Source organism: Salvelinus alpinus, chromosome 20 (genome assembly GCF_045679555.1).
Source record: "Salvelinus alpinus chromosome 20, SLU_Salpinus.1, whole genome shotgun sequence".
In the NCBI taxonomy this organism is placed as follows: domain Eukaryota; kingdom Metazoa; phylum Chordata; class Actinopteri; order Salmoniformes; family Salmonidae; genus Salvelinus; species Salvelinus alpinus.
Window position 1 is genome coordinate 37622685 of NC_092105.1, and position 26983 is coordinate 37649667.

At 43.0% G+C, this 26983-nt stretch overlaps 1 protein-coding gene across 1 annotated transcript in view; it reads left to right on the forward strand.

Annotated features, from left to right (window-relative positions):
- Window positions 1-26983, forward strand: part of LOC139546790 (contactin-associated protein-like 5) — a 126283-nt gene that overhangs the window by 26232 nt on the left and 73068 nt on the right. Inside the window, exons 3-5 of the mRNA XM_071355572.1 lie at window positions 2493-2686; window positions 16775-16922; window positions 23629-23832. Coding sequence (XP_071211673.1) covers window positions 2493-2686; window positions 16775-16922; window positions 23629-23832 — 546 coding nt within the window. The remainder of the gene's footprint in view (window positions 1-2492; window positions 2687-16774; window positions 16923-23628; window positions 23833-26983) is intronic.

Sequence of the window (26983 nt, forward strand, 5' to 3'; positions counted from 1 at the left end):
ACACACACACAATGTCTCTTTCTCTCTCTCACACACACACACATAATGACAAGATATACTACTCACCTCACACTTTGACAAGCTTCTCATACTGTACAGTCGTGGCCAAAAGTTTTGAGAATGACACAAATGTAAATTTTCTGTTGCCTCAGTTTGTATGATGGCAATTTGCATATACCTCAGAATGTTATAAAGAGTGATCAGATGAATTGCAATTAATTGCAAAGTCCCTCTTTGCCATGCAAATGAACTGAATCCCCCAAAAACATTTCCACTGCATTTCAGCCCTGTCACAAAAGGACCAGCTGACATCATGTCAGTGATTCTCTCGTGTTGACGAGGACAGGCTGGAGATCACTCTGTCATGCGGATTTGAGTTCGAATAACAGACTGGAAGCTTCAAAAGGAGGGTGGTGCTTGGAATCATTGTTCTTCCTCTGTCAACCATGGTTACCTGCAAGGAAACACGTGCCGTCATCATTGCTTTGCACAAAAAGGGCTTCACAGGCAAGGATATTGCTGCCAGTAAGATTGCACCTAAATAAACCATTTATCGGATCATCAAGAACTTCAAGGAGAGCGGTTCAATTGTTGTGAAGAAGGCTTCAGGGCGCCCAAGAAAGTCCAGCAAGCGCCAGGACGGTCTCCTAAAGTTGATTCAGCTGCGGGATCGGGGCACCACCAGTACAGAGCTTGCTCAGGAATGGCAGCAGGCAGGTGTGAGTGCATCTGCACGCACAATGAGGCGAAGACTTTTGGATGATAGCCTGGTGTCAAGAAGGGCAGCAAAGAAGTCACTTCTCTCCAGGAAAAACATCAGGGACAGACTGATATTCTGCAAAAGGTACAGGGATTGGACTGCTGAAGGACTGGGGTAAAGTAATTTTCTCTCATGAATCCCCTTTCCAATTGTTTGGGGCATCTGGAAAAAAGCTTGTCCGGAGAAGACAAGGTGAGCGCTACCATCAGTCCTGTGTCATGCCAACACTAAAGCATCCTTAGACCATTCATGTGTGGGGTTGCTTCTCAGCCAAGGGAGTGGGCTCACTCACAATTTTGCCTAAGAACACAGCCATGAATAAAGAATGGTACCAACAGATCCTCCGAGAGCAATTCCTCCCAACCATCCAGGAACAGTTTGGTGACGAGCAATGCCTTTTCCAGCATGATGGAGCACCTTGCCATAAGGCAAAAGTGATAACTAAGTGGCTCGGGGAACAAAACATCGATATTTTGGGTCCATGGCCAGGAAACTCCCCAGACCTTAATCCCATTGAGAACTTGTGGTCAATCCTCAAGAGGCGGGTGGACAAACAAAAACCCACAAATTCTGACAAACTCCGAGCATTGATTATGCAAGAATGGGCTGCCATCAGTCAGGATGTGGCCCAGAAGTTAATTGACAGCATGCCAGGGCAGATTGCAGAGGTGTCAACACTGCAAATATTCATCAACTTCATGTAATTGTCAATTAAAGCCTTTGACACTTATGAAATGCTTGTAATTATACTTCAGTATTCCATAGTAACATCTGACAAAAAATATCTAAAGACACTGAAGCAGCAAACTTTGTGGAAATTAATTTTTGTGTCATTCTCAAAACTTTTGGCCACGACTGTATACTGGAAATACATAGCTTAAAGTCAGATTAATACACTTTCTACACTGTATGTCATTTCAGGCTTTGGGAAAAACTGTATCAGAATCTCAATGCAGTCGGAGGATAGGCTATTAATCCATCTCTGCTAGCATGTCTGTTTCTCTGTTCGTTTCTCTGGGAGACTAGGTCCACAGGCTAAGGGTTATCAAGACTGTGTCCATATTTTAGAGTAACGGCTATGTGTAATAGAATGCTGAATACCAGACCAGAATCAAAGTTAGTTGCTTTTGTTTCATGTTATTTTTCTAAGGGACAACTACATTATTGAAGCCGTTAATGGTTCACTACTACAAAGACAAGAAAGAAAAACCCTTGGTTCAAATTGTTTCCGATCCGGCTCAAAGGACTGACTAGTCTAAGGGTGCAAAGGCACTACCAAAACTGATAAATAAGAGATAGCCTTTTACCACTGTCTGAATCACCTCCAATAATGCTACATTAAACTGCTTTTAGACAGGGTTTAGACAATCGTGCGGTGCTCATGAACACATATAGTAGAGTACAGCCAGTGAGTCTGTATGAGTTAACCCAAATGCCAAATCTGAAAAATTCTCTATTATTTCTGTCTGACTCACAGCCCTACAGACATAATAACTGCAACAGTGACCAGTGACCAAATACAATCCCACTCTCTCCCACACACTCTATTTTATCTCTGGCTGGAGCTTTAAGGAAAATAATCTTTCTCACTGGAGATAGCTGTCTGGACTACCTATCTGTTTGGGTTTGTGTGTGTGTCTGTCTATCTACTCATGCTGTGTCACACCTAGCCATGCTAGGTCACTCTTTGCACCTTCCTGTCCTGAAATGTTTTTTCTTTCTCTGGTCTCAGGAGCGGGAGGCTGGTCTCCCCAGGTGACAGACAGCCAGCCGTGGCTGCAGCTGGACCTCAGGGACAGGATGGAGGTGACGGCCGTCGCCACACAGGGGCGCTACGGCAGCTCAGACTGGGTCAGCGGCTACCTGCTGCTCTTCAGTGACACTGGCCTAACCTGGAAGCAATACCGACAGGAGGATGGGGTTGGGGTGAGTCTCCTCGCTAATGATTTCTGTACCATGAAAGGCTCTGTTCTCTATTTGAATCCTTTAAACATTTTTGCAGGCTGTGTTCAATAATATGTGAGAGCTTCTGTTCTATAACTGTCGTTATCATTCCCCATGACAACGCCTGGAAGAGGCGTCAAATAAAGCTGTATCTGACAGTAATGTCAGACATCCTTGGGAAGATACATACAGTGGGGCAAAAAAGTATTTAGTCAGCCACCAATTGTGCAAGTTCTAGGTATATAACAAAGTATTGAGATAAACTTTTGTTATTGACCAAATACTTATTTTCCACCATAATTTGCAAATAAATTCATAAAAAATCCTACAATGTGATTTTCTGGATTTTTTTTTCTCATTTTGTCTGTCATAGTTGAAGTGTACCTATGATGAAAATTACAGGCCTCTCTCATCTTTTTAAGTGGGAGAACTTGCACAATTGGTGGCTGACTAAATACTTTTTTACCCCACTGTAGCTAGCTAGTTTGCCACCTATCTGTCAACTCAGAAGCACTACATGCTGACTGCAATGTTTGGGTTTGTTGAAGTGGATTTGAGTCAGACTAAAAGTATGAAAGAATGACAAAAAGTCTATGGAAGAGTGACACTGCTAAATAAGACTCTTGGATAAGAAACATATGACTCAGTGTCTGAGCTCTCTCTATCTTCACTCTGCCAGATACCAGGGAGTTTTAATCCGCTCTTTCAAGTCTTTACTTCATTTTAGCATTCCCATGAGGGACAGAGTAACAGTTGATCAAGATTTTTTGAGTCTGACTGTTTTTTGTTCCTGTGGTTTGGAAATCCCAACTTGGATTTGAAATCCTAACAAAGGAGGGCTTTTGCAGATGCACGTACTCATCAGGCAACTATACCCCATGGACAAACATACACACATGTTCCTCTATCACACCCTTCCAGAGTGTGGAATAAGAATTGTTATTCATGTCCACTGATGATTTATAAATATTGCACTTGGCTCTATTTTTTCCTCTCAGATTCAGTGTGTGAGCAGAGAGGAGAGGAAAAACATGCACCTGTATGGCCAATGCAAAGTCACATTACAGGAGAAAAGATTGATTGACTTATCATGTCCATTTTTTTGGCCTCGTCAAAATGGATGCAGCATCTCGACCTGGAGGTGTGAACTTTTCATCACTCACACGCTCAGAAGCACATGGATGACAGAACACCTTTTCTTCTTCTGGTACAGTATGACTGAGCTCAGCTGCTGCTCATGTAGCAGTCATATAGGGTAGGTCCAGCTATAGACCAATGACACTCCTATATCATAGAGGCGTTGCAGATGGGTGCCACGGCAATTTCAGTGACCTCTCTATTAGTTGGTGTCACTCGAAACCAAGCAGTCATAAACCTTGCAGTATTGTTGTTGGTGTGAGAGGTGTAGGATCCATTAGATTCAGAGTAGTGGCCATAACTGTGCTTGTGCTGACAAGCCAGCTTAGGGCTCTTATAGAGCTGACATTGACACATATCTCTCCACACCCTCATCTCTCTTCATCTCCTAGCCTTTGTCACTTAACGGCAGGTGAACCTTGATTCCTCGTAGTGGAAAGTGCTGAGTGCAGTGGCTTTCTGAGTGCTTGTTGCTACACAGTTATTACTGTCATCGCATGTCTTCCCCAAAGACATGCATTTTAGACGCTTTCATGCCTCATAGGTTGTCATCTCAATAATAGTTTTCAAGGGCATAGTCTATACTCAGTGGTACTTTGCTTGACATAAATGCATGTACTTTGTCTGTCATGAAAGTATTGCCATTCAAAGAAAGGAATGGAAATTGCCAAAATAAATGTCAACAGCCTTGTTAATAAAAAGAAAAGCTATAACTTTGAGAGAGCATCATATTTTTCTGACAGATTAACAAATTAAAAAAATAGATCAAGGTAATGATGGTTATTTTTGGTTAACCATTATATAGCAGTTGAAAATGAAATATTTCTCACGAAATGAACTACAATTCTGCCACGCAAGTTACATCGTAACTGTTTGATGGTTATGTATTTGACATTTGAGATGATAAATGATAACCTTATAGCAGAGGTCATAGGTTAATTCCGCCTACAGGGCATGTATGAAAGGGTTAACACAACATTAATTATGTTGCACACCATAATGTTCTAAAAGGTGCTGATAACCATAAGAATGAACATGTCTTTTTCATTGAACCTTTATGCCACTAGCAAATCTCATTAGGTTTGTGCTTCTATTCTCCGAGAGACTTTGCAATTGATAAAGAAGCAGCGGATGTCACTCATTCAAACCATTGTGCTGAAAAGGTTTCCCAGGTTCAACCCACTCTTCATTTTCCATGAAGTGTTTCAGTGATTCTTTTGATGTAGGAGCACAGCACTTTTCAGAAGCATATTATTTTATTTTTTAATTGACAGGGGCACCTTTTTTAGAAAATGGTATTCATTGACATGCTGCTGGTAATTTTCACCAGGTTTCCAAGATCAAAGGCTGTGAAAGGCCAGAGCAGCTACAACATTGGCCTTTCTGCATACAAATGTGGAGAAAACGGAGCCGACGATATAAACAGGTTGTGCTTTGTTAAAGCCTTTGCTTCTTGAAGCCATCTTTTACCTTACATTTTATGTCTCATTTATGTTTTGAACCTTGCGAAAAGGGTCACATAAGGACATTTGCATACATGATTTGTCATGCAATTATGTAGGCATTATAAAGGGCTTATGGAGGCTTCATTAAACATTCAAAGTGTGACCGATAAACAGATTAACAGACCTCCCATTAGTGCCGAATGCTGCTCCCAGGCTCTCATTACCCCTGATTGACCACATGACCAGATACATCAGATCATGTGCTCTCCATACTTTCGGTTCATTTCTAATATCCAGCTCTCAAGTCTTCCATTACAGGGAGGCTTGAGCAGCCCACAGGCCAATCAATATGGAGTCTATTACCATGTGAAGATTGGGTGCAAGAGCATGGTCTGGTGGTCAGTGTAGATCTTCTCCGGGTCTAATTGATGGAAGGTTCGTTGGGATTGTCGAGGGGATCGGAAGCTCCAAACTGATGCTGAGTAGTTGGCGAGAAGAAGACACATTTATCTCCATTGATATCTCACTTGTTTAACACATAGCTTAATATTAAACAAAGATTGGTGATGCTGATGATGAGTGAAAGTTAACTTCCAAGAAACAGAGGTTAACGGTTAGCTTGGATTATATTTGAATGACAACGTACACAAACGTTTATACATTTTAGAAAAATATGAACATGAATATTTAAAACAAAATCCCTTTTTTGGTTTTGGTAATGATTTATTAATTTGTTTTTGCACTACATCGTAAATGTATTGTCTTTTTTTCTAGTGCATAAAAAATCCAGGAAATGAAACAGAATTTTCTGTTACTTAGTGCAGTTGAGGTGGGAATTCCGTCTGCAGCTGTTTGTCCAAGGATGTGTTCATAAATTGCCTCCAGTGTGTCAGAGTGCGCTCTGGGCCGTTCGTAAATTCAAAGTGTTTCGCTCTGGAGCGTTCAGAGCGCACTGGAGGCTCTGGCCAAGTATTAAGGTTGTTCCGAGCCTTCTGACCTCACAATGGCAGTCAAGCACCAAAAACTGGCTAAAGTTGGTTAGCTTGCTAGCTACTTCCAGAAACAAATGAGAGAACACCTAACTCTGATCATTTTACTTGCCCTAGCAGAGCTGGTTAGACTGTTTTCATGTTATCAAGAGGGTTAGTGACTGTAACTGTGCTGCTGGCGACCATTTAATTCTGTTTTTTGCCGAGTTCATAAATTAATCAATTGTTCTGCGCTCTGGCATACTCAAATCGGAGTAGCCAGAATTAATTTACAAACGCACCCCATATCAACATCTGGCAAGTATTTGTGAAGAAGTAGACATGATGATATTGCTCCCTATCTCAAATCAAATCAAATCAAATTTTATTAGTCACATACACATGGTTAGCAGATGTTAATGCGAGTGTAGCGAAATGCTTGTGCTTCTAGTTCCGACAATGCAGTAATAACCAACAAGTAATCTAACCTAACAATTCCACAACTACTACCTTATACACACACACAAGTGTAAAGGGATGAAGAATATGTACATAAAGATATATGAATGAGTGGTGGTACAGAACGGCATGGCAAGATGCAGTAGATGGTATAGAGTACGGTATATACATATGAGATGAGTACTGTAGGGTATGTAAACATAAAGTGGCATAGTTTAAAGTGGCTAGTGGTACATGTATTACATAAAGATGGCAAGATGCAGTAGATGATATAGAGTACAGTATATACATATGAGATGGGTAATGTAGGGTATGTAAACATTATATTAAGTGGCATTGTTTAAAGTGGCTAGTGGTACATTTTTCCATAATTTCCATCAATTCCCATTTTTAAAGTGGCTGGAGTTGAGTCAGTATGTTGGCAGCGGCCGCTAAATGTTAGTGGTGGCTGTTTAACAGTCTGATGGCCTTGAGATAGAAGCTGTTTTTCAGTCTCTCGGTCCCTGCTTTGATGTACCTGTACTGACCTCGCCTTCTGGATGATAGCGGGGTGAACAGGCAGTGGCTTGGGTGGTTGTTGTCCTTGATGATCTTTATGGCCTTCCTGTGACATCGGGTGGTGTAGGTGTCCTGGAGGGCAGGTAGTTTGCCCCCGGTGATGCGTTCTGCAGACCTCACTACCCTCTGGAGAGGCTTACGGTTGTGGGCGGAGCAGTTGCCGTACCAGGCGGTGATACAGCCCGACAGGATGCTCTCGATTGTGCATCTGTAGAAGTTTGTGAGTGCTTTTGGTGACAAGCCGAATTTCTTCAGCCTCCTGAGGTTGAAGAGGCGCTGCTGCGCCTTCTTCACAACGCTGTCTGTGTGGGTGGACCAATTCAGTTTGTCCGTGATGTGTACACCGAGGAACTTAAAACTTTCCACCTTCTCCACTACTGACCCGTCGATGTGGATAGGGGGGTGCTCCCTCTGCTGTTTCCTGAAGTCCACAATCATCTCCTTTGTTTTGTTGACGTTGAGTGTGAGGTTATTTTCCTGACACCACACTCCGAGGGCCCTCACCTCCTCCCTGTAGGCCGTCTCGTCGTTGTTGTTAATCAAGCCTACCACTGTAGTGTCATCCGCAAACTTGATGATTGAGTTGGAGGCGTGCATGGCCACGCAGTCGTGGGTGAACAGGGAGTACAGGAGAGGGCTCAGAACGCACCCTTGTGGGGCCCCAGTGTTGAGGATCAGCGGGGTGGAGATGTTGTTACCTACCCTCACCACCTGGGGGCGGCCCGTCAGGAAGTCCAGGACCCAGTTGCACAGGGCGGGGTCGAGACCCAGGGTCTCGAGCTTGATGACGAGTTTGGAGGGTACTATGGTGTTAAATGCTGAGCTGTAATCGATGAACAGCATTCTCACATGGGTATTCCTCTTGTCCAGATGGGTTAGGGCAGTGTGCAGTGTGGTTGCGATTGCGTCGTCTGTGGACCTATTGGGTCGGTAAGCAAATTGGAGTGGGTCTAGGGTGTCCGGTAGGGTGGAGGTGATATGGTCCTTGACTAGTCTCTCAAAGCACTTCATGATGACGGAAGTGAGTGCTACGGGGCGGTAGTCGTTTAGCTCAGTTACCTTAGCTTTCTTGGGAACAGGAACAATGGTGGCCCTCTTGAAGCATGTGGGAACAGCAGACTGGGATAAGGATTGATTGAATATGTCCGTAAACACACCAGCCAGCTGGTCTGCGCATGCTCTGAGGACGCGGCTGGGAATGCCGTCTGGGCCTGCAGCCTTGCGAGGGTTAACACGTTTAAATGTTTTACTCACCTCGGCTGCAGTGAAGGAGAGCCCGCAGGTTTTGGTAGGGGGCCGTGTCAGTGGCACTGTATTGTCCTCAAAGCGGGCAAAAAAGTTGTTTAGCCTGTCTGGGAGCAAGACATCCTGGTCCGCGACGGGGCTGGTTTTCTTTTTGTAATCCGTGATTGACTGTAGACCCTGCCACATACCTCTTGTGTCTGAGCTGTTGAATTGCGACTCGATTTTGTCTCTGTACTGGGACTTAGCCTGTTTGATTGCCTTGCGGAGAGAATAGCTACACTGTTTGTATTCGGTCATGCTTCCGGTCACCTTGCCCTGGTTAAAAGCAGTGGTTCGCGCTTTCAGTTTCACGCGAATGCTGCCGTCAATCCACGGTTTCTGGTTTGGGAATGTTTTAATCGTTGCTGTGGGTACGACATCGTCAATGCACTTCCTAATGAACTCGCTCACCGAATCAGCATATTCGTCAATATTGTTGTTGGACGCAATGCGGAACATATTCCAATCCGCGTGATCGAAGCAGTCTTGAAGCGTGGATTCAGATTGGTCGGACCAGCGTTGAACAGACCTGAGCGCGGGAGCTTGTTGTTTTAGTTTCTGTTTGTAGGCTGGAATCAACAAAATTGAGTCGTGGTCAGCTTTTCCGAAAGGGGGGCGGGGGAGGGCCTTATATGCGTCGCGGAAATTAGTATAACAATGATCTAGGGTTTTTCCAGCCCTGGTAGCACAATCGATATGCTGATAGAATTTAGGGAGTTTTGTTTTTAGATTAGCCTTGTTAAAATCCCCAGCTACGATGAATGCAGCCTCAGGGTGTGTGGTTTCCAGTTTACAAAGAGTCAGATAAAGTTCGTTCAGGGCCATCGATGTGTCTGCTTGGGGGGGAATATATACGGCTGTGATTATGATTGAAGAGAATTCCCTTGGTAGATAATGCGGTCGACATTTGATTGTGAGGAGTTCTAGATCAGGTGAACAGAATGACTTGAGTTCCTGTGTGTTGTTATGATGATCACACCACGTCTCGTTAATCATAAGGCATACCCCCCCGCCCCTCTTCTTACCAGAAAGATGTTTGTTTCTGTCGGCGCGATGCATGAAGAAACCAGCTGGCTGCACCGACTCCGTTAGCGTCTCTTGAGTTAGCCATGTTTCCGTGAAGCAGAGCACGTTGCAATCCCTGATGTCTCTCTGGAATGCTACCCGTGCTCGGATTTCATCAACCTTATTGTCAAGAGACTGGACATTGGCGAGTAGTATGCTAGGGAGTGGAGCGCGATGTGCCCGTCTCCGAAGCCTGACCACGAGACCGCCTCGTTTGCCCCTTTTACGGCGTCGCACAGGGTCGCCGGCTGGGATCAGATCCATTGTATTGGGTGGAAGGCAAAACACTGGATCCGTTTCGGGAAAGTCATATTCCTGGTAGGAACGATGATGAGTTGACGTTAATCGTATATTCAGTAGTTCCTCCCGACTGTATGTAATGAAACCTAAGATTACCTGGGGTACCGATGTAAGAAATAACACATAAAAAAACAAAATACTGCATATTTTCCAAGGAACGCGAAGCGAGGCGGCCATCTCTTTTCGGCGCCGGCGCAGGACAACCGTCATTATCTGGTACTTTAACTAGACCCATAATGTCACATACTGGCCCATTAGTTGTCCTCAAACAGGAATTAGTTGGTCCCATTTCACACATGCAGAATATTTGTCAGCAGCAGAATTAGCAATGATTAGGGTCCATAGTCACTGCAATGTAGTAGCTTTCTAGTTTAGCTAACAACAAACTAAAAGTCTTTCTGACTTCAGAGTCTGGGAAGGCTGAGTTGTAGGCACGATGCAATCGATAATGGGGTCTGGGCTTTTTTACTGATTGGTTCTCCTCTGTGTCTTTCTGACTCAAACACCCGCATGTACAACCACACAACCACAGCCCTCGAGCTCCGCCCCTTTACAATACAACTGTTTGATTTTCAAATCCAAACAACATGAGGTCTCAACCCCCCAGGAGATATATATTTTGAGAGAGAACCAATCAAACAACAGCACATTTCTGCACGAATACTCCATGTACAACGGACTCCTGTCCAGACTAGTGTGTCACATCTCTCCCTTGCTGTGTACCACGTGAGTCAGCCAGGCTAGTTACTTCCCTGCATTTTACTAGTTTTCTAATTTTCAAATGATGACATCAGGAAATTGTAATTGCTTTCACTGGGGATCTTTTAAGGAGCTTCATCAGTTTTTCCTTAGATCCTAAGAAATATACTTTTCTTGAGTAGCAGTAGTACATTGGGTTCCGGGTTGGAGCGAGTAGTCGCATTCCGCTTCGCTCCACAGGTAGTATTACATTTCATTTCATTTCATTACAGTACAACGGTTTGATTTGTTTGATCTTAGCTAGCTACATAGCCGTCTTTGTATCAAAGATAATTGTGTAGTTTAGAGTAATTATCGAGGTTCGCTAGCCAGCTATTTTCGTCTTTCTAACATAACGTAACGTAGTCAACACTGCTAGCTAGCCAGCTAGCCACCGAATAGCAGCACTGTAGAAACTATTAGAAACTATTACATTACAACGGAACGACTTGATTAGTGTAGTGTTAGCTAGCTACATAGTTGTCTTTGCTGTCCTTGTATCTAAGATAATTGTGTAGTTTAGAGTAACTATCGGTTAGCTAGCCAGCTATTTTCGTCCGCCGCGCTGCCGTTCTCCTACCTAGTCAACACTGCTAGCTAGCCAACTTCTACCGAATAGTAGAAACTATTACATTACAACGGAACGACTTGATTAGCGTAGTGTTAGCTAGCTACATAGTTGTCTTTGCTGTCTTTGTATCCAAGATAATTGTGTAGTTTAGAGTAATTATCGAGGTTACCTAGCCAGCTACACTTTCAAACAAAGTCAACAACGCAGCCACTGCTAGCTAGCCTACTTCACCAGCCAGCAGTACTATATCATTTTAGTCAATAGATTTTTTGCAACGTAAGCTTAACTTTCTGAACATTCGAGACGTGTAGTCCACTTGTCATTCCAATCTCCTTTGCATTAGCGTAGCCTCTTCTGTAGCCTGTCAACTATGTGTCTGTCTATCCCTCTTCTCTCCTCTCTGCACAGACCATACAAACCCTTCACACCGCGTGGCCGCCGCCACTCTAACCTGGTGGTCCCAGCGCGCACGACCCACGTGGAGTTCCAGGTCTCCGGCAGCCTCTGGAACTGCCGATCTGCGGCCAACAAGGCAGAGTTCATCCCAGCCTATGCTTCCCTCCAGTCCCTCGACTTCTTGGCACTGACGGAAACATGGATTACCACTGATAACACTGCTACTCCTACTGCTCTCTCCTCGTCTGCCCATGTGTTCTCGCACACCCCGAGAGCTTCTGGTCAGCGGGGTGGTGGCACTGGGATCCTCATCTCTCCCAAGTGGACATTCTCTCTTTCTCCCCTGACCCATCTGTCTATCGCCTCCTTTGAATTCCATGCTGTCACAGTTACCAGCCCTTTCAAGCTTAACATCCTTATCATTTATCGCCCTCCAGGTTCCCTTGGAGAGTTTATCAATGAGCTTGACGCCCTGATAAGTTCCTTTCCTAAGGATGGCTCACCTCTCACAGTTCTGGGGGACTTTAACCTCCCCACGTCTACCTTTGACTCATTCCTCTCTGCCTCCTTCTTTCCACTCCTCTCCTCTTTTGACCTCACCCTCTCACCTTCCCCCCCTACTCACAAGGCAGGCAATATGCTTGACCTCATCTTTACTAGATGCTGTTCTTCCACTAATCTCATTACAACTCCCCTCCAAGTCTCCGACCACTACCTTGTATCCTTTTCCCTCTCGCTCTCATCCAACACTTCCCACACTGCCCCTACTCGGATGGTATCGCGCCGTCCCAACCTTCGCTCTCTCTCCCCCGCTACTCTCTCCTCTTCCATCCTATCATCTCTTCCCTCTGCTCAAACCTTCTCCAACCTATCTCCTGATTCTGCCTCCTCAACCCTCCTCTCCTCCCTTTCTGCATCCTTTGACTCTCTATGTCCCCTATCCTCCAGGCCGGCTCGGTCCTCCCCTCCTGCTCCGTGGCTCGACGACTCATTGCGAGCTCACAGAACAGGGCTCCGGGCAGCCGAGCGGAAATGGAGGAAAACTCGCCTCCCTGCGGACCTGGCATCCTTTCACTCCCTCCTATCTACATTCTCCTCTTCTGTCTCTGCTGCTAAAGCCACTTTCTACCACTCTAAATTCCAAGCATCTGCCTCTAACCCTAGGAAGCTCTTTGCCACCTTCTCCTCCCTCCTGAATCCTCCTCCCCCTCCTCCCCCCTCCTCCCTCTCTGCGGATGACTTCGTCAACCATTTTGTAAAGAAGGTCGACGACATCCGATCCTCGTTTGCTAAGTCAAACGACACCGCTGGTTCTGCTCACACTGCCCTACCCTGTGCTTTGACCTCTTTCTCCCCTCTCTCTCCAGATGAAATCTCGCGTCTTGTGACGGCCGGCCGCCCAACAACCTGCCCGCTTGACCCTATCCCCTCCTCTCTTCTCCAGACCATTTCCGGAGACCTTCTCCCTTACCTCACCTCGCTCATCAACTCATCCTTGACCGCTGGCTACGTCCCTTCCGTCTTCAAGAACTCATCCAGAACGCCGCAGCCCGTCTGGTGTTCAACCTTCCCAAGTTCTCTCACGTCACCCCGCTCCTCCGCTCTCTCCACTGGCTTCCAGTTGAAGCTCGCATCCGCTACAAGACCATGGTGCTTGCCTACGGAGCTGTGAGGGGAACGGCACCTCCGTACCTTCAGGCTTTGATCAGGCCCTACACCCAAACAAGGGCACTGCGTTCATCCACCTCTGGCCTGCTCGCCTCCCTACCTCTGAGGAAGTACAGTTCCCGCTCAGCCCAGTCAAAACTGTTTGCTGCTCTGGCACCCCAATGGTGGAACAAACTCCCTCACGACGCCAGGTCAGCGGAGTCAATCACCACCTTCCGGAGACACCTGAAACCCCACCTCTTTAAGGAATACCTAGGATAGGATACACCCAAACAAGGGCACTGCGTTCATCCACCTCTGGCCTGCTCGCCTCCCTACCTCTGAGGAAGTACAGTTCCCGCTCAGCCCAGTCAAAACTGTTCGCTGCTCTGGCACCCCAATGGTGGAACAAACTCCCTCACGACGCCAGGTCAGCGGAGTCAATCACCACCTTCCGGAGACACCTGAAACCCCACCTCTTTAAGGAATACCTAGGATAGGATAAAGTAATCCTTCTAACCCCCCCCCCGCTTAAAAGAGTTAGATGCACTATTGTAAAGTGGTTGTTCCACTGGATATCATAAGGTGATTGCACCAATTTGTAAGTCGCTCTGGATAAGAGCGTCTGCTAAATGACTTAAATGTAAAATGTAAATGTACATGTTTGGTTAATGCGTCAATGTGTTTTCTGTCTCCATTGTTGTTATGAGTCAATATTGTTTCAATGGCGGTTCTGAGGATAGCAAGAGCTTGATTCCGTAGATATCAATATGGGAGACAGCATCCTTTCAGATAAATAAATATTTACTTACTTAAACAAAGTATACCAACATCTCATCAGATCACAACATCTGTGATTATTGACTCATATTTATTCCATATCAGAGAATGGCTAATCATATATCAGTATTTACAAGTATGTTTTTGTTAAATTCTTATCTTCAGTTTCTGATGCCTCAGACAGAAGCGATGCAACATGTACTGTGATGAATAATGAACTCATCTTTTCTCAAAGTTTCTGTCCCAGGTGCTATTCTGTGTTTTCTTCCTCATTGAACAGAGTAAATAATAGATTGTCTCTGATGTTTGCCTATGTGCAAGTGTAGCAGAGCATCAGAGACAGTGGAATGAAGAAGCGCTTGGCGTAACCCCCTGGGAGAACTTGGCTGCCTTTGCCTCCCCTGTAAGCCCGGTAACCATGGCACTCAGGTGCTCTTTGTGTTTGACACATAGCTAAGTCCGCCCGGCTCAAGGGACCATATAAAGCATCTTTCTGCAAGGGGAAGGAAGATACGTTAAAGCTTGTACAGTAGCTAAAAGAAACACTGGGGCATTCTTTTCTAAAACTCAATACATCTTCATGTACTGTTTGTATGTTTGTTTTGCATCGAGTGAACAATGCTTCAAAATAGTAGAAACTATCCTCAGAGAGCTTTCATATCCTTTCAAATGTCTACAAGACACGAGGAGACATGCCATTTGCCTATGTTGTTACAATATATTGTCTTAGAATTTTGTTATCCTAAATTCTCGTATAGCAGGGGAGTGAATATTTTACCCTAGAGCTAGTGTGCATTCATGTGCTGACGTGCATGACGTTAGGGACCTCATCACAGTAGAGGAAGAGTAAAGAGTCCTAATGAATGGGAGGGAGGCCGTTGGTTCAAGAGTCGATACAGGAATAGAAATAATGAAGTCACTGTGGGGTTAGTAGCTGTTTATGTGGACAGTGACAAACCTAAACCCCTGTGGTCCAATGGGAGATATTCTGTCCCCTCAGGGTTCCAGCCAAAGACTCTGGTTCACATCTGCACGGTAATTGGGCGGATGTGTTGTCGCCATTTTTTCAGATCTGGAATAACAAGGGTTGTTCTGGGACAGGGTTGAGTTTCCATTGCGCTTTAAAATAGATCACTCTTGCGGGAGACTGATGTTCCTGATATGACGCAAGATGACTGCTGGGACTTTTGTAAAGCAAGCTGCAAAGCTTAAGGTCACTGTCCCTGCTGAATCACTTGTTGTACTTGTGTTTCCAAGGTCACACACACCAAGTAGAAATAAATCAATAAATGCACTCATCCATTTCGCTCCAAACACCAAACAAAAAATGTGTCTTAGGTCTGCTGTATATGACTAATTTGAGAGAAAGAGATGCCGCTCATGACGATTTGTATTACCTTCGAGGGCCTGTATGTGTACTCACTCACTCACTACTCACTCAACTCACTTTCTCTAACTGAATAGAGTTTAACCATGATTCTTGCAGCCAACAGGGAGACATGCAGATACTGTCTCTGGGTCTTACCCAGTTCAACACAAACCTTTGGGCTTGACAGTATGATTGAATCATTCATTATAAGTCATTTTAGTGCTGATTCCCTTACTTCATTTTCAAGAGACAGAAATGTTACAAAGAGAAAATGACTGATCAGTATTGCATGCCTATACTGTTGATTCAAGGATTTAATGAAGAGTATCATTGACCCAAACCACACTAGATAACGCTGATAGATCTATTCTATTGAATTATTATCTACGTTCTAGGTAAGGCATTTTCTTGTATGCTATTGATGAGATGATTATGAAATGCTAAGATATCCTGGACATATAGGAGAGATTTTAATATCAAGAAATTAGATGGCAATATAGTATTGCATTTGTATATTATAGTCATTAGGGGAAAAACATTTTGGGGGGGGAGTGCCTTGAAAATATATATATATAAATAAACAAATCCTGCTATATAAATCCTAATGAAAGGGGGAGGGGGGAATCCAATATTATGAAAGCTGACACTTGGAAAACAGAAAAAGGAAAACTATGATGAAATTGCACCATGCAGGGTATAGTATATGTTCCAGGCCATTCTAATTCAAACAGAATACTAATGACTTCATGCAAATTGAATTGTAAATAGCTTTTGCCATGTTGTTATTCATATTGTGGTATCAAAGTGTTTTCATTAAGTAAAACAGTGTGCACAGAAGCCACAGTACAACATCGCAACATGCAGGACAGAATCTGCATGATTATGAATTCACTGTATGGGTGTCCTTAGTCCGTATCTAGTAACCATGATATTTTGCATACTGTGTGCGTGTGGGTGTAGGCCTATGTGTCTAAAGACACTATGACACGTGCGTGGAAGGTGTTGATATGTACTGGGACTTGTTAACAAAATATGTAACAAAACATTTATTGTACAGTTGAGAACTACCATCTGTACAATGGATGGAGAACAAAGAGAGTTTGTCCATTTGTGTTGCCCTCAATGTTTCCTTTGAGAATGGATGAATGTTCAGTCATGGCTTACGCAGTAGAGTCGATGATGTGATTAAGATGATAAATATGATGAGTATCTTCATTAAATTTGCATTTTACTTTTCCACCTCTCAAGGTTCGTTTCAGGTTAATGTAGTGACGCTGCATGAATGATGAAAGACACTTAATGCATCTTATGTAACCCTTCTGCCTGTTCTCCTTCCTCTCTGTGTGTCTCCAGAAGTTTGTGGGGAACGTGAACGCTGATGGTGTCGTCCACCACAAGTTGTCCCACTCTATCAGAAGCCGCTTCCTGCGCTTCGTCCCGCTGGACTGGAACCCCAGTGGCTGGGTGGGACTCAGAGTGGAGGTGTACGGCTGTGCCTACAGTGAGTGACCAGACCACCAACCTTACAGAAAACAAACGTGTTCAGCTAATTTCACAATAACTCCATACACATTGAGCTAATATGATAATGTTCTGGCAACTGTGATTCCAACCCATTTGGTTATTCACTCTGTGGGACTCCTGGACTGCATTGGACATTGCTCTAACAAGAGCATGTTCAGACCTGTCCAGGCTCTAACACTTGTCATTGGGGCTTGTCATCTATCATGGGGCTGATTGTATCCCCATGTTGACGGGGGAATCCATGAGAAAATAGCATTATGCTAGCCAGTAATGTCATTGTAACCATCCTGTACATTTTTGCCCACTATTTAATAAGATATACAGTATCTGCTAACTGAAGAGACATTTCCTTCTGGCATGCCTTCCTTCATACAAGATCAAAGCAAATACTGACGGAACACAGTCCTCACCAGTTAATAGAGGCAGACAGTGACAGCCAGCCAGGCGTGCCAGTTGAGAGCCAGTCTCTGCCTGGGTAATGCTAAATAAATAAAGGGGAGTAACTGGGACGCCTCTCACACACATTCTGAAGCAGCATTGACTGGATCAGCCAGTGAATTACTGCTCTGTGAAAGACAGTTACAATTAACCCTGAGTGAGCACTTTCATAATGCCGAACTGTTCCACAGCATGATCCCTGTATTAATGTTGGATGAATGTGTGCTCTGCTAATAAATGCTGCGTGACTTGCACCTCAATGTTAAAATGAAACTCCGGAGTGCTCTAACAACGAGCAAATACAGAGGGGAAGAGAAAAATCTTGGAGCCACGCATTACCATTGAACATGTCATAGATGACAAAGTTGCACTTATAGGTAAGCCCTTGGAATCTGTATTGGGCTCATCATAATCATTATGGAAATCTTGCTGATAGGAAGGTCTGACTTTTATACATCCTCTAAAATGATCTACAGACATGCATAGGATCCGGGCACAATCAATGACTGTGGTCGGTACTGCCCAAATTAGCATAATTTAAACATAGCATGTCTACTTTAATTACACCAACAGAAGAAATATTTCAACATTAGAATGCAGATTTCATTTCTTAATGTTCACACACTTATTGCACATCTTGTTAATGTCATCTGAAGGGCCGTCCTTTGCCTGTAGACTGAGTCACGCCCATGTCTCTCCATCTCATTTTGTTTTTCATTCACTAGACCCTCAGACTTCAGATCTATAAAGGGTAAAAACGATTTAACTTACTTTCACAGCTAATCACGTGAACAATTCTTACTTTTGTTCTGAATATTTCCCATAATTGCCATAATGCCTTATTGTAATTGACAGGGTTGGGTAGGTTACTTTCTAAATGTAATCTGTTACAGTTACGAGTTACATGTCCAAAATTGTAAACAGTAGCATAACTTTTGGATTACATAAACTCAGTAACGTAATCTGATTACATTCAGTTAAGAGGCATTAGAAGAAGACAAAAATGTATGTTACCAATTTAATGACATCTATTGCAGGATAAATCATTGTTAAAGTTTACATAGCTGGCCATATATGGATGTTACATTTTACTTCATGGGTTGGTTATGTGGACTTCTTCTAACCCATCGCTTTCTACTACATATAATAATACGATTAAATTATATATTTACAGTCCAAAACTTGATGTAGCAACTACAGATTGCCCCTTTAAGTCTAATAAAAGTGTGCGAGTTTGAGCATGTGTCCATTAGGCCTCTGGATTTTTTTGTTTTTATCAGCATGAATTAGATTGAGCAATAAAAGCCTGAGTTTTAGGCTGGAATCCGCGCTATGCAGAAAAAACAATGATTGATAGGCAGCTTAAACTTCTTGAATTCAACCATTATTGGGTTCAATACACATTTAGATTCGTGAACAGCCATCCACAATAACCACGTAAGGCGCAAATAGCTAAATGAGAGAGCAACAGTGTGATTCACATCAATGCGCGATGTAGACATCGATAATACAGTGGCAAGAAAAAGTTTGTGAACCCTTTGGAATTGCCTGGACTTCTGCATAAATTGGTCATAAAATTGTATCTGATCTTCATCTAAGTCACAACATTAGACAAACACAGTCTGCTTAAACTAATAACACACAAACAATTATACGTTTTCATGTCTTTATTGAAGACACCGTGTAAACATTCACAGTGCAGGGTGGAAAAAGTTTGTCAACCCTTGGATTTAATAACTGGTTGACCCTCCTTTGGCAGCAATAACCTCAACCAAATGTTTTCTGTAGTTGTGGATCAGTCGGGTCTCAATCGGGTTCAGGTTAGGACTGGGCCACTCCAGAAGGCATATTGTCTTCTGTTGAAGCCATTCTATCGTTGATTTACTTCTGTGTTTTGGGTTGTTGTCCTGTTGCATCACCCAACTTCTGTTGAGCTTCAATTAGCGGACAGATAACCTTACATTCTCCTGCAAAATGGCTTGATAAACTTGGGAATTCATTTTTCCATCGATGATATCAAGCTGTCCAGGCCCTGAGGAAGAAAGCCACTGCTGTAAAAAAAAAAAGAAGATCTGTGCCTCGACACAATCCTGTATCGGAGCTCTACGGACAATTCCTTCGACTTCATGGCTTGGTATTTGCTCTGACATGCACTGTCAAATGTGGGACCTTATATAGACAGATGTGTGCCTTTTTAAATGATCAATTGAATTGAATTTACCACAGGTGGACTCCAATCAAGTTTTAGAAACATCTCAAGAATGATCAATGGAAACAGGATGCACCTGAGTTAAATTTTGAGTCTCATAGCAAAGGGTCTGAATACTTACGTAAATAAGGTATTGATTTTATTTCTATGTTTTTTTTAATCCATTCTAGTATGAGGCTGTAACATAACAAAATGTAGTCAAAAGTTTGGACATACCTACTCATTCCAGGGTTTTTCTTTATTATTACTATTTTCTACATTTTAGAATAGTAGTGAAGACTTCAAAACTTTGAAATTACACATATGGAATCATGTAGTAACCAAAAAAGTGTTAGACAAATCAAAATATATTTTATATTTGAGATTCTTCAAAGTAGCCACCCTTTGCCTTGATGACAGCTTTGCACACTCTTGGCATTCTCTCAACCAGCTTCATGCAATGCATTTCAATTAAAAGGTGTGCCTTGTTAGAAGTTAATTTGTGGAATTTTTTTCTTTCTTAATGCGTTTGAGCCAATCAGTTGTGTTGTGACAAGGTAGGGGTGGTATACAGAAGATAGCCCTATTTGGTAAAATACTAAGATATTATGGCAAGAACAGCTCAAATAAGCAAAGAGAAACGACAGTCCATCATTGGTGCTATAATGAAACTGGCTCTCATGAGGACTGCCACAGGAAAGGAACACCCAGAGTTACCTCTGCTGCAGAGGATAAGTTCATTAGAGTTACCAGCCTCAAAAATTGCAGCCCAAATAAACGATTCACAGAGTTCAGGTAACGGACACATCTCAACAACAGCTGTTCAGAGGAGACTGCGTGAATAAGGCCTTCATAGTCGAATTTCTGTAAAGAAACCACTACTAAAGGAAACCAATAAGTAGAAGACATTTTGATGGGCCAAGAAACACGAGCAATGGATGTTAGCCCGATGAAAATCTGTCCTTTGGTCTGATGAGTCCAATTTTTGAGATTTTTGGTTCCAACCGCCGTGTCTTTGTGAGACTCGGAGTTGGTGAACGGATGATCTTCGCATGTGTGGTACCCACCGTGAAGCATGGAGGAGGAGGTGTGGTGGTGCTTTGCTGATGACATTGTCTGTGATTTATTTAGAATTTAAGGCACACTTAACTTCTTTGGGATAGGCGGCAGCATTTTCACTTTTGGATGAATAGCATGCCCAGAGTGAACTGCCTCCTACTCAGTCCCAGATGCTAATATATGCATATTATTATTAGTATTGGATAGAAAACACTCTGATGTTTCTAAAACTGTTTGAATGATGTCTGTGAGTATAACAGAACTCATATGGCAGGCAAAAACCTGAGGAAAAAAATCCAAACAGGAAGTGGGAAATCTAATGTTTGTAGTTTTTGAACTCACCCCTATCGAATACACAGTGGGATATGGGTTAATTTTCACTTCCTAAGGCTTCCACTAGATGTCAGCCGTCTTTAGAATGTGGTTTCAGGCTTCTCATGTGAAGGGGGGCCAGATGGAAGCTGTTTGACTAAGGGGTCTGCCTACAGCCTCGTTCTCAAGTCACGCGCTTTCACTTGAGAGTTAGCTCTCGTTCCATTGCTTCTCTACAGACAATGGAATTCTCCGGTTGGAACATTATTGAACTTTTATGATAAAAACATCCTAAAGAATGATTCTGTACTTAGTTTGACAAGTTTCTTCGACCTGTAATATAACTTTTTGAACGTTTCGTCCGAATGGACCAGATCGCGCTTTTGGATTTGTTTAGCAAACGCCCTAACAAAAGAAGCTATTGGACATAAATTGACAAAAATTGACATTATCGAACAAAACAAGCATTTATTGTGGAACTGCGATTCCTGGGAGTGCATTCTGATGAAGATCGTCAAAGGTAAGTGAATATTTATATATGAATAATATGAATAATGTTGACTACCCAACATGGCGGATATTTCTCTGGCTGGTTTGGGCTCTGAGCGCCGTTCTCAGATTATGCTTTTTCCGTGAAGTTTAAAAAAAATCTGACACAGCAGTTGCATTAAGGAGAAGTGTATCTAAAGTTCTATGCATAACACTTGAATTTTCATCAACATTTATAATGAGTATTTCTGTGAATTCATGTGGCTCTCTGCAAAATCATAGCATGTTTTTGAACTACTGAACATAACACACCAATGTAAAATGAGATTTTTGGATATAAATATGCACTTTATCGAACAAAACGTACATGTATTGTGTAACATGAAGTCCTATGAGTGTCATCTGATGAAGATCATCAAAGGTTAGTGATTCATTTTATCTCTATTTGTGCTTTTTGTGACTCCTCTCTTTGGCGGGAAAAATGGCTGGGTTTTTCTGTGACTTGGTGGTGACCTAACATAATCGTTTGTGGAGCTTTCGCTGTAAAGCATTTTTGAAATCAGACACTGTGGCTGGATTAACGAGAATTGGATTAACGAGAATTGTAATACTTGTATGTTTGAGAAATTTGATTTATGAGATTTCTGTTGATTTGTATTTGGCGCCCTGCTATTTCATTGGCTGTTGGCGAGGGGTTCCTCTAGCGTGATGGTGTGGGGGTGCTTTGCTGGTGATACTGTCTGTGATTTATAATTCAAGGCACACTTAACCAGCATGGGTACCACAGCATTCTGCAGCGATACGCCATCCCATCTGGTTTGCACTTAGTGGGACTATCATTTGTTTTTCAACAGGACAATAACCCAACACACCTCCAGGCTGTGTAAGGGCTATTTGACCAATAAGGAGAATGATGGCGTGCTGCATCAGATGACCTGGCCTCCACAATCACCTGACCTCAACCCATTTGAAATGGTTTGGGATGAGTTGGTGCACAGAGTGAAGGAAAAGCAGCCAAAAAGTGCTCAACATATGTGGGAACTCCTTCAAGACTGTTGGAAAAGCATTCCAGGTGAAGCTGATTGAGAGAATGCCAAGAGTGTGCAAAGCTGTCATCAAGGCAAAGGGTGGCTAATTTGAAGAATCCCAAATATAAAACATATTTTGATTTGTTTAACACTTTGTTGGTTACTACATGATTCACTATGTGTTATTTCATAGTTTTGATATCTTCACTATTATTCTCCAATGTTGAAAATAGTAAAACATTAAGAAAAACCCTGGAATGAGTAGGTGTGTCCAAATTTCTGACTGGTACTGTATATATATATTTATATTCCGGACTAATTTCTTCATTCCTTACTTTTTGGATTATGTGTGTCTTGTTTTTTATTGCTAGGTATTACTGCACTTTTGGAGCTTGAAACGCAAGCATTTCGCTGCACCTGAGATAACATCTGCAAATCTGTATACGTGACCAATAAACATAGATTTTTGTTATTATTTTTACTTATTCGATTGAGTAAACAATTCTAAGAGGTAGGGGGATTCTAGAATTGTGTTTGTGTGTTTACGAATGTGTTAAACATTCTTTAAATACATGATAGCAAAGTCATGTCTTTGATACAATGTAATGTAAACGTTATTTGAACAGCTTGCCCAAACACGTCAAGTTTTCTCCTACTCATTGCTGATTCCCTTGTTTCTCTAGGCACATCACCCTCCCTCAGTTCTGTGTTGGAATAGCAGGTGCATGTTAGAGATTGCATTATTTATTCAGACAGCTTTGCCTACAGAAACTGAATCCCATCAGAAAATATAATGTATTCAGGCTTTAAAAACAGGAATTCAACATTTCTCCTGCTGCTGAACCTCAATACAGTATATCTTCAGTTCAGGCCCATCCACATGAACTGAGCATGGAGCCGAGGCGCAGTGTTAGATAATGTATTAGACAGAGCTAGAGAGTTGTGATAAAAGTACCTCAGAATAAATAGAAAAAGTTTGACATATACTTCCAATCAGAATTTGTGGTGAAAAGTCAATTCTGTAAAAAGAAATGTAACTTGCCACTTCAATTCCTCTCAAAAGTACTGGCAACAGAAAACTCACAGCTCAGACCTGACACAGAGTGCCATAACTGAGGACATTTTCTAAAAAGCAATGATTCTTTGATCTTCTTTCAATCCTCATCTAGAATCGTACGTGGCAGACTTTGATGGCAGAAGCTCCCTGCTCTACCGGTTTAACCAGAAGTCCATGAGCACGGTGAAGGATGTGATCTCGCTGCGATTCAAGAGCCGCCAGGCTGAGGGGGTGCTGCTCCACGGAGAGGGTCAGAGGGGCGACTACATCACTCTGGAGCTGCACCGGGGCAGGCTGGCCCTCTACCTCAACCTGGGTGAGTTTGTCACACCGGGGCAGGCTGGCTCTCTACCTCAACCTAGGTAAATTGCTGGCCCTGCACCTCAAACTTGCTCACATAGGTCAGGGGTTAGAGGTCAGAGATTAGGGATCATGGGTAACAGGACACAAGGCACTCTGGGTAAGGATGGAGGAGTCCTTTGAACCTTAAAAGGAGTCTGGGAAGCAGTCTGGAAAGGTTAACTGGATGTTCGTATTCTACTCCCCTTCCAATTACCACTGCACCTGAGCTCCATTTACTAGCTGGACTCAGACTGTTAAGGATCCACATTGTGAGCAGTTGAGCAGGGAAAGATCATTCTTAAAGGACAACTGCACTTCCTGATTTGGCCTCATTTTCATTAATGCTCATTAAGAAAAACTTGCTGCCATCACTGAATGCAAATGAGAGTTATCTTAAGGGGTGTGGTTTGATGTGGGTGTTTTTTGGGTTTGTCTTTGCCATTCTATCAGAACAAACAAGGACAGTAGCTAGCCAGTTCTAGTTGAAATATCACTGAAAGCAAGCTGGCAACATTCATCAAAAATGTTGTCAGGTTTACTTGATTATGAGCTTGTCATAATCAAGCAAAAACTTTCTTATAATTTACTGTATCACAATTTCAGTGGGTCAGAAGTTTACATACACTAAGTTGACTGTGTCGTTAAACAGCTTGGAAGACTCCAGAAAATTATGTCATGACTTTAGAAGCTTCTGATAGGCTAATTGACATAATTTGAGTCAATTGGAGGTGTACCTGTGGATGTATTTCAAACTCAGTGCCTCTTTGGTTGACATCATGGGAAAATCAAAAGAAATCAGCCAAGACCTCAGAAAAGAGTTGTAGACCTCCACAAGTCTGGTTCATCCTTGGGAGCAATTTCAAAATGCCTGAAGGTACCACATTCATCTGTACAACCAATAGTACGCAAGTATAAACACCATGGGACCACGCAGCCATCATACCGCTCAGGAAGGAGACGCGTTCTGTCTCCTAGAAATGAACGTACTTTGGTGTGAAAAGTGCAAATCAATCACAGAACAACAGCAAAGGACCATGTGAAGATGCTGGAGGAAACAGGTACAAGTATCTATATCCACAGTAAACCACACCATCCCAACTGTGAAGCACGGGGGTGGCAGCATCATGTTGTGGGGGTGCTTTGCTGCAGGACGGACTGGTGCACTTCACAAAATAGATGGCATCATGAGGAAGAAAAATGATGTGCATATATTGAAGCAACATCTCAAGACATCAGTCAGGAAGTTAAAGCTTGGTCGCAAATGGGTCTTCCAAATGGACAATGACCCCAAGCATACTTCCAAAGTTGTGGCAAAATGGCTTAAGGACAACAAAGTCAAGGTTTTGGAGTGGCCATCACAAAGCCAAGGAGGCCTACAAACCTGACTCAGTTACACCATCTCTGTCAGGAGGAATCGGCCAAAATTCACCCATCTTGGCCTCCCGGGTGGCGCAGTGGTCTAGAGCACTGCATCGCAGTGCTATGCTGCGCCACCAGAGTCTGGGTTCGCGCCCAGGCTCTGTCGCAGCCGGCCGCGACCGGGAGGTCCGTGGGGCGACGCACAATTGGCTTAGCGTCGTCCGGGTTAGGGAGGGTTTGGCCGGTAGGGATATCCTTGTCTCATCGCGCTCCAGCGACTCCTGTGGCGGGCCGGGCGCAGTGCGCGCTAACTGAGGGGGGCGGGTGCACGGTGTTTCCTCCGACACATTGGTGCGGCTGGCTTCCGGGTTGGAGGCGCGCTGTGTTAAGAAGCAGTGCGGCTTGGTTGGGTTGTGCTTCGGAGGACGCATGACTTTCGACCTTCGTCTCTCCCGAGCCCGTACGGGAGTTGTAGCGATGAGACAAGATAGTAATTACTAGCGATTGGATACCACGAAAATTGGGGAGAAAAGGGGATAAAAAAAAAAAAAAAAAAAATAAAAAATAAAAAAATTCACCCATCTTATTGTGGAAAGCTTGTGGAAGGCTACCCGAAACGTTTGACCCAAGTTAAACAATTTAAAGGCAATGCTACCAAATACTAATTGAGTGTATGTAAACTTCTGACCCACTGGGAATGTGATGAAAGAAATAAAAGCTGAAATAAATCACTCTACTATTATTCTGACATTTCACATTCTTAAAATAAAGTGGTGATCCTAACTGACCTAAAACAGGGAATTTTTACTAGGATTAAATATCAGGAATTGTGAAACAAATCAATTCTAAAAGCTTTAACAAGAGCAAGGTATTGTGTTTCATTTGAAAACAGCATCACATTTTGTAAAAGCAGAATATTTCAGGTCATCCTACCCCCTTAACCTTTGACCCCCTGACAGCTAATTCCATGGGTGAAAGCACATGATAATTGTTTTTAGACAGACAATTTGGCTAAGGTCTATGTAATGTTCCGACTTCAACTGTACGTATAACTAGGAATAAAGTAACAAATAGCAAACAGTAGCATCAGGGTATGTGATGAGTAAAAAAGGTTAGTGAAAAAGGTTTAATGCAGATAGTTTGGGTAGCTATTTGGTGAACAATTTAACTAACTATTTAGCAGTCATTGCTTGGGGGTAGCTGTTCAAGGTCCTGTTGGTTCCAGACTTGCCATGCGGTAGCAGTGTCACCTCTACTCCCACTCCTCCCCTCCGGCGTTTGGTGATGCTGGTATACTATCTACCGGTCCTGGTATCCATCATTATGTGCACCTGCAAGTCATCATCAGACACACCTGGACTCCATTACCTCACTTATTACCTCCCCTATATCTGGCACTCCCTTTGGGTCTTTCCTTAGGTTCTTTCTGAAAGTATTCACTCCTCTTGACATTTTGTTGTGTTACAGCATGAATTCAAAATTGATTACATTTAGATTTTTGGTCACTGGCCTATACAAAATACCCCATAATGTCAAAGTGGAATTATGTTTTAAGACATTTTTACAAATTAATTAAAAGTGAAAAGCTGAAAAGTCTTTAATCAATCAGTATTCAACCCCTTTGTTATGGCAAGCATAAATAAGTTCAGGAGTAGATATTTGCTTAACAAGTCACATAATAAGTTGCACGAACTCACTCAGTGTGCAATAATAGTGTTTAACATGATTTTTGAATGACTGCCTCATCCACATATACAATTATCTAT